Below are 12,080 nucleotides of genomic sequence, written 5' to 3' on the forward strand. Positions count from 1 at the left end.
ACGGGGGCCTTCAGGGACCGGCAGAGGCCTTCAGGGACCGACGGGGGCCTTCAGGGACCGGCAGAGGCCTTCAGGGACCAACGGGGGCCTTCAGGGACCGGCAGAGGCCTTCAGGGACCAACAGGGGCCTTCAGGGACCATCAGGAGCCTTCAGGGACCAACGGGGGCCTTCAGGGACCGGCAGAGGCCTTCAGGGACCAACGGGGGCCTTCAGGGACCAACAGGAGCCTTCAGGGACCGGTGGGCCCTTCAGGGACCAATGGGGGCCTTCAGGGACCAACAGGAGCCTTCAGGGACCAACAGGAGCCTTCAGGGACCAACAGGAGCCTTCAGGGACCAACAGGAGCCTTCAGGGACCAACAGGAGCCTTCAGAGACCAATGGGGGCCTTCAGGGGCCGGTGGGGCCTTCAGAAAACATCCAGGAACCAAACCAGAGATCCTGGGTGGCGACCTGAGAGCAGGGGAGGCGGGTCGGGTTGCATAATGCCACAAATATAAAATTACACTGCAAAAACACAAAATCCTACCAACTATTGCAAATGTCTTTTGTCAAATAAGACAAAACTAAGTTATAAGTAACTTTTCAGCCAAAATTATGCCGTTGATTTTAGTCCATAATTCCTTAATGGTGATAAAATGAGCTTCTTATTATAACTTAAAACAGGAAAAACTTCATGTTATAAGTTAAATAATTTGCCAATAAACTAGAACTTTTTCATGAATACTAAGAAATTATTGTCTTAAAACAAACTTCTATTTCTTGCTCAAAAGTTACTTAATTTAGTTTTGTCTTATTTCAAGTGTATTCCTTGAAACGAGCAAAAATACTTGGTAAGATTTTGTGTTTTTGCAGTGCAACGAAATGCACAGAAGAAAGAAAGAAAGAGAAAGAAAGAAAGAAAGAGAGAGGGAGAAAGAAAGAAAGAAAGAAAGAAAGAAAGAAAGAAAAAGAAAGAAAGAGAGAAAGAAAGAAAGAAAGAAAGAAAGAAAAAGAAAGAAAGAGAGAAAGAAAGAAAGAAAGAAAGAAAGAAAGAAAGAAAGAAAGAAAGAAAGAAAGAAAGAAAGAAAGAAAGAGGTAACTGTTGTGAGAGGGAGAAAGAGGAGGAGGAGTAGCTCCAGTGAGGAAGGGGGGTTGTCGGCTTGATGAACAGCAGTGAGGGACCATCGCTGCGTTTCCCACACTCGGCCGGTTCCCACACTGGACCCGGATAATCCCGGTCTTAATTGGGGGAGAATTCCAGCGCACATGTTCCCTGGAAGCGGCGCAGAGCGCGGGGCGAGCCGCTGACACATCAGACGGGCGGCAGCGGCCGGGCCGCCGCACGCCGCGGGGGATATAAACACGCCGCCGGGCCGTCAGCAGCTTCCTGTGGGTTTGGCCACTTAGCGCTGCTGCCTCCTGCTGCCTCCTGCTGCAGCTTCACCAAACCATTCACGGAAAACTGGACTTATTTCAGATCGCTTCCAGTTTTATTGCGCTTTTGTTTTGTCTTGTTTGTCACATGTGTACATAAACTCAGGCCCACTGAGTAGAAATTTCCACCAAAAAAATTTAAGAAATTTTCTAGAAAATAAGAAAACATTTTTGTTTGAAAAGTCAAAAAAATTGCTAGAAAGAAATTTGAATATTTAGCTCAGAAATTTTCTAGAAAAAAACAAAATTTGAAATTTCTGAGTGAGAGAAGTCACACATTTGCTTGAAAAAACAAATTTGTATGAAATTTTCTGAGTTTCAAAAGTCAACACTAGGAAATTTGTGAGATCAGTTTCAGAGTTTTCAGATTTATCGGTCCCACTTCGTGCGTGGCCACGCCTCTCCGTGACGTTTGGCTCCGCCTACTTTGGAATAAAAATAGTTTGGGGGCGGAGCTAAGCTTTCACAGGAGGTTAGTTGCTCTTTAAATGTTTTCCACATGTGAGAAACATTTCTAACTGCAGGATCAAAGTAAAAGTCTAAACAGTTGGTGTCCAGCATGTGTGGGATCTGCAGAGATGTCAGGTTCCTCTTTTCTAACCTTAGAGGTCGTCAGTATGAACTTATCACGATATTTGGTGGCTATTTATTTATTTTTTTTAGGGCTGCGTGTCATTTTACCAGCTTTAAACATCATTTATTGGAATATAATGTGACGATAAATCGGAATAATAAATGTATCGTGATGAATATCGGCCCTTATCCTTGATTTTGCTTCCATATTTTTTCCGAAATTAATATGTTTATTTGCCGTCATGTCTCGTTTCTCTCCTGCTCTGCAGTTATTTGTGTTTTTTGGCGGGAAACGTTGATGGACCCGGTTGGTTCTCCCGCCGCTCCGCCTCGTGTCAGCCCGGTCCTGATGGAGGGGATTACGGCCATCTGCAGGCTCTTGAGGAACAAAGGCTCTCCTCCCTGCAGCTCTTCAGAGGGATAACTGCCCACCTCTGACCCCTCCAGGCCACCGTAGGACCCCTCACACTTCAGAGCTGAGTGTCTCATTCTCTCCCGTCGCCGCTCTGCTACGCCATGCGCTGGAAAACCTTTAACTTTTCTCTCGTTTCACATTAAAGTCACAAACTCCGATGTGTTTAGTTGGGATTTAATGCGTCTTCGCTTCGTGTTCAATTTCTATAAAATGTTAACTAAAGGTGAGGAAACTGCGGATGTTTTGATACGTAAAGTTTGGTTTCTGTCGGTTCTTTGAAGTTGCTAAAGACGACTCAACAAATTAGTTTTTTTTTTATAGTGAACAATTAATGTGATTTTACATAATTGCTGCTGTAAGAGACGTTTTGCTAAACACGTTATGAAATATTTTATGACGATCGTGACTTTCTACGGGCGAACAAAACTCTCAGTCCAGGTTTTATTGTTCCCCGAACACCAAAATATAGAAACTAATTCTGAAAAAACAAATCAAAACCTCTCAAGTTTTTTATTTTCTCCTCGCTCTTTAATTTGTCAGCTGCACAGACGCCCGTTGCTATGGCAACCCGCTGACAACAGCTCGACGGACCAATTCAAGTGCGTCAGGACCGTCAACACCAAATAAGGCAAACGGAACATCCGGTCCGTTACGGTTTTATGTTTTCAGGCTGCTACTTTATTTTGCAATTATTAATAAATTAGCGCCTTAATAATACTAATAACTGCCATTAGTTTTAGCTGTCAAGTTGTCAACGCAATAACTGTTAAATGTACGTCTGATGTATAAAAGAAAAAGGGGCATTGCTGCTGATTTCCAACTGGTGTTGTAATTTGTTTTCATTTTGTTTAAAAATAGCGAAGGCGAGGGAAGAAGGTCAGCTATGCTAGCTTGACTATGAGAATCTGGACATGTAGATGTGCTGTGGAATTCAGTGACTTTTGGTTCAGTTAAAAAAAAAAAAAACAAAGGCGACCCAAACACGGTAACTCAGGTGTTTAAATTAGCTAACCAGCCACCGCTGTGTTAGCTTAGCTAATAGCAACGGTAGCTAATCTACCACAGCGATCACTTATTATTATTCGCAAAATTAAATTCAATCCTGAAAACAAAACTGTAATGGACTGAATGTTCTGCTTTTTTGGTGTCATTAACGTTGTTGTCAGTTGCTATGGCAACGGGTCTGAGTGTAGCTTAGCTAGCAGAGATGGCGGGGGAAAAAAAAGAAAACCAGTGGTTTTGAGTTGCTCTTTAACAGTTTCTTGTGTTAGCTTTCCCTTTGCTGTGGCGCATTGCATTGAATTATTACTACCTACATCTACAAGTTTCATTTTATTAACGGATTTCACTATCGATGGATCGGAAGCTTTATTTTCCCCCCTGCAGCGTTGTGCGCATGCGCAACTGTTTTCGAACGTAAACATTAATTTGCGATCAGCCAGTGAGCGCCAAACTGGTCACAGTGGCTCTGATGGAGTGAGAAAGAACAGATAAAAACAAAGAGCTGCAGGAACCTAAAGTGGTTTCTGACTCAGAGGGAGAGATTAGCGGGAAAGCATGGTGATGGCTGCTTTGGATCGGGTCCAGAAACACGTGGGAAAGATTACATGGCGGAACCATGACTGGACGGTTCCACTTGAGAAAGATCCAGAAGGATCGGCTTCAGGAGCTCAGCTGCGTGTTAAATCATTTACACCACGGAGGAGGAAATTAATGTACTAACAGGTCAGATGGTCAGAAAACTGCCAAAAACTCCTGAGCATTTATTTCCAGAGATGCTCTGGTTATCGGACAGAGGACTGTCTGCCTTTTATTTCTGTTTATTGGACAAAAATGTAACTTTTTCCACATTAGTCATTAATTAATGCCACACATTTGTTGAGATTTTATGTGATAGATTGAAACAAAGTGGTGAAGCGACAGAAAAATAACAGGTTTGCCCAACATTTTTACAAATAAAACCTGGAAAGTGCGTTTTGCCATTAAACTGTATTTTCCAGACATTTTGCTTTTAGAGTGTCGAGTAGCTTTACAGACGGGAATATTTGGAAAAGTTTAGATTTTTTCTTTCTTTATTGATTGTTTCCTGATAGTCCAACAGTCTCGGTTTGATTCGGGACCAAAACTGCAAATGGTACATTTTAAGATCTCAACATTTTTGAATTTTTTCAAGCAAATTTTTGACTTTTCAAATTCAGAAATGTCGACGTTTTTTGATTTTTTTTATTTTTATTATATATATATTTTTTGACTTTTCAGACCTGGAAATTTCTTTATATTTTTGAGAAAATTTCTGAAATTAAACTCAAAATTTCAGATTTGTTTTTTTATTTCCATTTTTTCATATCAACAATGGCTCTGATAAGCATCTTAAGTTTCTCATGCAAACAAAAGCTTTTCTTTAAAAAAGCTGCTAATCTGTGAAACTGCAACAACACGGACATAAATTCAGGAGGAAGTCTCAACACGATGACAATAACGCAGGACGTTTAGTTCACTCAAAATGTCGCATGATGCATTAGTGAGGCCAATCATTGGCTCTTTGTTTTGGCTTATCAGGCTGCAGCAGTGGCTTCGGTCTGGCTGGACGGGTGTGTGTCCACACACACACACACACACACACACACACACACACACACACACACACACACACACACACACACACACACACACACACACACACCAATAAATGGCTGGGCGTTTCCCTGCCTGCAGCTCCTGGTCCAGGTCGGCCGCCTCCAGGACGCTTTAAACTTGAACAGCGGTGCAAACTGCCAGCTGCTGCATTACAGAAAGGCTTCACTGCGCATTAAAGCTCAGGTTTTACTGAGGTGCATTTTAATGCAACATGCAGAAACAGCTGCTGAATTTACTGGAAAGGTTTGGAAAACGTTCTGCAGTCGGAGCAGAACGTGTTCAGCTTGTAAAGCCTCATAATTACTTCAAAAGTAGTTTGTTTATTAGATTTTTTCAGCCATTTTTTCGCCTGGGGCGATGACGCAGTTAGTCGATCCTAAAAACGCAACGCAATAGCGTCATGGCGGCTAAAGCTGCGCACACAAACCATCTGGATTAACGCAAACTGCCTCAAAGTTTTATTAGCCGCTAAATACGAGGCATCTGCTGAAACAAGCTAACGTGACTGACCTGCAGTTGACTGGTTGCTATATTAAATAGAGCTAACACAATTAGCATGAGCCTTTAGCTGACGTGAAACCAAGATAATGAATGTACAAACGTGATAGTTTATTGTACAGGAGATATCTGTTGATCTACCTTTGACTATTTTAGCTAGAGCTAACACTGTTAGCTAGAGCTAACAGCTTTAGAAGGAGTTAGCATAGTTAGCAGGAGCTAACGTGAAATCAAAGAAATTAGAAAGATAACGAATGGATGCTTAAAGTGACCACGAAGCGTCTTTAGGTCTTTGTACCAAACTGTTCTAATATATTTGAGAAAATGTTTTGATCCCGATGCTAACAGTAAACAGCCTGAGTTAGAAACTTTTCCAGAAATGCTCTCCTCTCAGGTGGTACAGCAGACTATTGGGGCCAATAAAACAAAATTATGAGAATAAAGTCATAGTAATGCAAGAATAAGGTAGAAATTATACGAGAGGGGTCGTAGTATTACGAGAATAAAGTCGTAATATTATAATTTGCTGATAATATTATGACTTTATTCTCGTAATTTTATTTTACTTTTATGTTTTTCTTAATATGACTCTTATGCTCTGCCGTACATGTTGGCATTTCCATAAGAAACAGCAAATCTGCCCACGTTGCTTTGCAGCATAAACAACATGTCACTATTTCACTTTAATTTATAAAAACCAAACATTCTACTGTGTTTTCACTGTTTTGTTTTTCTAATAAAATGTTAGAAATAACTGGATCTAAAGCGGAAAAGTCGGTTCTTTCTCGGTGCTTGCGGTCAGGATGAGGCGAGCGACTGCGTGGCACCTTCCCCCCGTCCGCCGCTCCCTCAGCCGCGATTTATTGCTTCCTGAATCCAGAAAGCAGGAGGCCGAGCACAAGAGGAATCCAACTGCTGTTTTCAGACGACCTGTGACCCCGGCGGCCCTCCGCCCGCCCCAGTGCCCAGCAGTCCCTAAATCTCTCCCGCCTTCCAGGCGTTTTGTTCGGGGCTTTCAGGAATCTGACTGATCGGCACTTGAAGTGACTTACGGCTGAGAAACGTTTGAGGAAAGCAGAACGGTTCAGTTAAATAAGAACCCAGAACGTTTCTCCTCCTTAGACCGTATTTTAATGGCACAAAACAGAACGTAAAAATAATCCACAATATTTTTTTTTTGTTTCTTTCTTTATAAAATTTCTTATGAACATATTTACATTCTGTCTGATATTAACATAAATTTACATCATGAGCATTTTACGGTAATTTGGTTGGAAAACTGTTCAAACTTACTGGGACAAGACCGAGATGATTTAGAAAAAAATACAACAATAAAGTGAAAATATTACCAAAAAAACCAGAATTACAATAAAAAAGCCGTTTTTATTAGAGAAAAGCTTGGATAGAGTAATACGCCTGTGGTTCTTTATTTGAAACGGACACAATCATTTCCATGAGTTAAAAACTTTCCAGGTTTAGAAACAAATATCTGTAGCATTTCTAGCTGGTTCCCGAAAACCCCAGAAGGAGTTCAGCCTTCCTGTTTTCTCCTGAAAGTCCAGGTCTCTCTACAGCCTCAATGAAACACAAACAAGACTCCATACGTTGCTGAAAACACACTTACTTACTTACTAGAGCTTACAGTGGCTAATGCTAAGTCCTCTTCACTCAGCATTAGCTTCTACACTGAAGAGCAAAACTGGTAGCTCCTGGTTGTGTTCAATGACTGGAAAAATATCGGATTTTTCAGGTGCCAGCCAGTCGACAGCAGATTTTTCTTTAGAGGATTAATACACACCAATATTCATTTTATTTATTTCAGCTGTTATGAATAGCTGTTTTTTTAAAATAACCAGATTTATGGCTGTTTTGTCCAATTTCCAACTTATTTATTCTGGCAGAAAGTAAACATACATTTTTTTTTTTCAAATCCACGATGGCAACCTAACCTAACGTCATCTGTACATATATTAAATTCTCGGTTGCTCCTCTACGCTACATATAGTTGCTTTGTTTTCTCATTTGGTTTTCAGTGCTTGCAGCATTTTCCCTTCTACCTTTGAGTGCAAATATTCTTCAGCGATTCCTTTCACGAGGTTTTTATCGGACCTCCTCGTAGGGCTGGACGATCCCGATGCAAACGATTCGTATCGGTCGATATCGATAATTATTATGTTTTAAATATCTGAAATAATACCAAGCTGGAGGCCTCTCCTGCTTTAACTCCGTTTGTTGTCTTATTTTATTGGCTTTTATGATGAAACTGCTGTAAGTTACTCAGCAGGCCGTTGCTAGGTGACCGAAGTTGAAACTCCTCCTTACCAGCAGGTTGCTAGGCAACCAGAGAGCGGGGCGAGTTCAGTGAATATTCTATGTTTTCTGTTGGTATTGATCACATGTGGTGATATTTATCACTATCGATTTATTGTCCAGCCCTCCCTCCTGTCCACCTCGAGCACCTGAACGCCGCCGTCTGACGTCATCCGACCAAAAACACTGAAGAAAACGTTCCGCGTTTCGCCCACAGCCGCACCAACGGGTGGGGTTTCTGTGGGAGTTTTCCTTGTTTTCCTGAGTTTTAAACCGACGAGCCTCAGACGACGCGCTTGTAAAAAAAAAAAACGTCCAAAGCTAAAATCCTCTCGTCCAAGTCCAGGAAGTCATGCTGAGGATTCACTTGGAGCCTGGCGGCGGCGGCGGCGCGGCGGCGGCGGCGGCGTTCAGCGCCCCGGTTCTCATCCAAGCGTCTCAGTCTACGGGAAGTTCACAGGGGATCTGCTGGGCGGCTTTGGCCACAGAGTAAGTCCTCTGGAAGTCCTTGTAGCGCGGCGCGCAGCCCAGCCAGGCCTCGCCGAAGTGCACCCTGCCGGTGAAGAGGAAGCTGCCGGGCCCCGGCCGGACGCCGCACTGCAGCAGCGTCCGCACTTCTCCGCGGCTCGCCAGCCGGCCGCTGCCCGTGAACAGCGTGTACTTCTGACGGAAAACACGGGTGGCGCTGACCTTGATGACGGCGGCGCGCAGCGTTTCGTCCTCCTCCACCGACCGGATGTTCCCTCGAACGACTGCAGAGAAACAGGATGTTCATTTCGTCTGCAGTACAGTAAACGGCATTTCAGTGAACGAACGCGAACAACTTCCTGCTGATTCTGCGTGTTTTCACACCTGATAGGGGACCAAAGTTACAACATTTGTTACATTTTGAGCTGCTGCGGTTTTCTTTCCCCTCACTGTCAAACAAACCAAACCCTTTGAAAACCTGTTCCCCTCCTGGCCTGTGGGGGCGCTGCACCAAGAACCACTGAGGGAAACGACATGAAAACCTCTGAAAAGCAACTTCACAAAATGTAACAAAAATAGAGTGGCTCATATTTTAGCAGTTCTCTCGCTAACACTAGACTAGCATGTCTAGTGTTTTGGTTGCATTTACCCAGAATGCCCTGCGCTGTAGTCCACTTCCTGATTTTAGAGCTGCTTCCGGTCCGCTTGGCGTTCACATACGCCAAGCGGACCAGAGTTCACCAGACTGCGGTTTGTAGGCCGGCAATAGATGAACTCTTAGACTCTAATCTAAAATGCATTAACCGTTCTGTGTTTCACGTAGGAAGATAATTAGTGCTGCACTGCCTCCAACCTCAATTTCCTGTATAAATAATGAGTGACTTCTGTTTGGAACATTTGTCCAAAGAACATATTCATCAAACAGATTTTGCTAAAAAAAAACAAACAAACTAGGGTGTTTTTCCTGCTTCACAAGTTTTAAACAAACTTAAACTAAAATCAGCTTCTAAAATGCTGAACTGCCCCTTTAAGGGCCGGGAGTTTAATTCCTGCTAACTTACCGAAGTCGCTGGTGCAAACCGCCATCAGGATCTCGGTGTCGTTGCACGGCCGGCAGGCATCTGAAGAGACAACAAGCAGCCGGAGAGTCAGTCGACAAGTCCGAGCCGCCAACGTGAAACAAACACCTACATGCAAATGAGAGCCGACAGGAACGTGAGACTTAAACTACAACAACAACAGAGGAAATGAAGCAGACGGCTGCTGCAGAGGAGAAACCAGAGGAGAGCTGAGGTGTGAGAATCCGCCAACACCTCAAGTCTAAAGAGGGAACGAGCTTCACACCTTAAAGTCTCAACCGGATGAAGAAAACACTGCAAAAACACAAAATCCTGCCAAGTATTTTAGCCTAATTTCTAACTACACTTGAAGTAAAACAAAACTAACATTCAGATTAAGAAACAGGAGCTTGTTTTAAGTAAGTAATTCCTGAATATTGATCAGATTATTTCACTTATAGCGAGACATTTTCCCATGTTATCAGTATTGGAATTATTCCTTAATATTTATTCCTTAATAATTCCAATATTAAGGAAGTATTTACTTTAAAACAAGTTCCCATTTCTTGCTGTAAAGTTACTCATAAGTCAGTTTTGTCTTATTTCAAGTGAACTAAGACATTTGCACTTCAAACTAGACCAGAAATACTTGGTAAGATTTTGTCTTTTTTTTTTTTTCTCTAGTTGAATTTACTGATAAAAACCAACTGAAGAAAATGGACTGGACTTTTTTTAAAGTTCACTTCTCCCCCCACCCAACCCAAAGTTTCTCCTCTTCTCTTGATAAATGGGATTCCTTCCTCTTTTTTCCAGCCTAATAAGAGGTTTTTTTGGGGGGGGGGCACGAGGGGGGGGGCTCCTGCAGACGAGTTGCCCCACAGAGAGGCAGTTCAACAAAGGAGCGGAGCGTCTCAGCTGGGCAGAGGCCTCCACGTTGCCTAGGCAACCGCAGTAATCCCAGAATACTCATTGAGAGGCCTCTGGACTCTTCAGAGCCCCCACATACTGCGCCTTTATGCCCCCCCCTCCACCGCCGCCGCCGCCGCCTCGCTCTGGGGGAAGTTTGGCTGCTTCCTCCCTCCGACCATCAGGATTCCAGCAGGGAAGCTGATGTACGACTGCAGCAGCCGGCAGGTGCAAACGGGCAACAAACGCATGAACTGATGCAGCAGGACAGTTACAAAACCCTGCAAGTGCAGGAATTAACGCAAAATGAAAATGCAACAAATGTTAAAAACAAAACAGAAGTCCTCCAGACCACCAGGGGGCGTCTGGAGTCAGTAGTTTTACCCGCATAAAAAACGCTGCTCAAAGAAGTCATTGATTTTGAGTCAGTTACTTCAAATCAATATCGGATTGATACTTTTTTTCAGATTTTCTCTTTTATCTATTATATGTTTGTATATTTTCCAGCCTGAAGTTTCTCAGCTTCACTGTAAAAAATTTTGACAGTTAATTTAGAAAACAATGAACACAAATCGGTTTTGATTTTCTATTTTTATGTTTGTCATGCTAACATGTTGTTAAACTATTTCGTGGACACGTATTTATAAACTTTATCCAAATACAAAAACACAGAAAGTCATAAGCTTTGTAAAAGACGTACGAACCTGTCAGGTGAATAACGAGGTTCTGGTGACCGGCAGATAACCAACGTAAAGGCTACATGTCCGTCTTAGCTAGCAGCTAAAAGCTAGCTAAAGCTAGCAGCTAAAAGCTAGCTAAAGCTAGGCAGTAAGTACTACAGTACATATCAGGGATTTTTATTATAGTAGTACACAGTGGATTACTTGAGTGATATCTGAATTGTACTTTTATTGTTTATAAGTTAGATAATAAGGAGGCGAGAGCTAGTACGTAGCTTGTGGCTTGTTTGTTGTTGTCATGGTAACTGTCATGAGAGTTCGTTATGGATACCTGCCAAGATGGCTGCCAGCTACAAAATTACCACAAGTGATTTGCCACATGAGAGCTTCCTGTGGTTCAACTTTAGCATATTTGTTACTGCCGACTCCCCCTAGTGGTCTGGAGGACTTCTGTTCTGTTTCCTGTAGTTGCAGCATTTTTTTATTTGCAGAGTTTTCTGTTGGATTTGTTTTCTTTCTGTCTGTTTTGGGGCGTTTCGCCATTTGCTGAGCGCTGGCGTCTGTCGGCCACCGTAGCTTCGCCGTCTCCTGGTTAAATGTGAAACCTTCTGACTCGCCTTCTCTGCTGATGGCGTTGGAGTCCAGCGCCATGCGCGCCATCCCGCCGCCCCGCAGCTCGTAGCGAAACGAGGCGGTCCGCCTGCTGATGTCCTGATGCGGCGTGGCCTGCAGGAACAGCGCCAGCCTCTCGCCCGGCGTGCGGCTGAAGCAGCGGACCCTGGGCGGGGGCGACGCCTCCATCCGGTCCCCCACCAGCAGCTCCAGCAGCCCGTCCCTCTCCAGGTACAGCTGGGCGCCGTGGAACTGCTCCGACGGCTTCACGCAGGCCGTGACGCCGCCGCCGCCGGGGCCCGCCGCCGCCACGGGGGCCAGGCGGGGCGTGAGGGTGAGGCGCAGCGCCCCCTTGGGGTACAGCCAGTCCAGGGTTCCCTCAGAGCAGTGCAGGGAGATCTGCTCCACGCTGCCCTGCTGCTGCGATAAACCGCTGAGGGCAGAAAAATGAGAAATTAATATTCATCTACATGCAGCGGCGCTCCCACTGGGGAATATACATACATAC

The 12,080-nt window shown here is 43.8% G+C and overlaps 1 protein-coding gene across 1 annotated transcript in view; it reads right to left on the minus strand.

The window, feature by feature from the left end:
• Positions 1 to 6,901: 6,901 nt before the first annotated feature.
• Positions 6,902 to 12,080, minus strand: part of metrn (meteorin, glial cell differentiation regulator) — a 7,004-nt gene continuing 1,825 nt past the window's right edge. The window contains exons 2-4 of the mRNA XM_008436367.2: positions 11,578 to 12,005; positions 9,378 to 9,437; positions 6,902 to 8,600 (exon numbers count right to left, since the gene is read on the minus strand). Of these exons, the coding sequence (XP_008434589.1) occupies positions 8,287 to 8,600; positions 9,378 to 9,437; positions 11,578 to 12,005 (802 nt within the window). The 3' untranslated portion in view covers positions 6,902 to 8,286. The remainder of the gene's footprint in view (positions 8,601 to 9,377; positions 9,438 to 11,577; positions 12,006 to 12,080) is intronic.

This window comes from Poecilia reticulata, linkage group LG19, assembly GCF_000633615.1.
Source record: "Poecilia reticulata strain Guanapo linkage group LG19, Guppy_female_1.0+MT, whole genome shotgun sequence".
In the NCBI taxonomy this organism is placed as follows: Eukaryota; Metazoa; Chordata; class Actinopteri; order Cyprinodontiformes; family Poeciliidae; genus Poecilia; species Poecilia reticulata.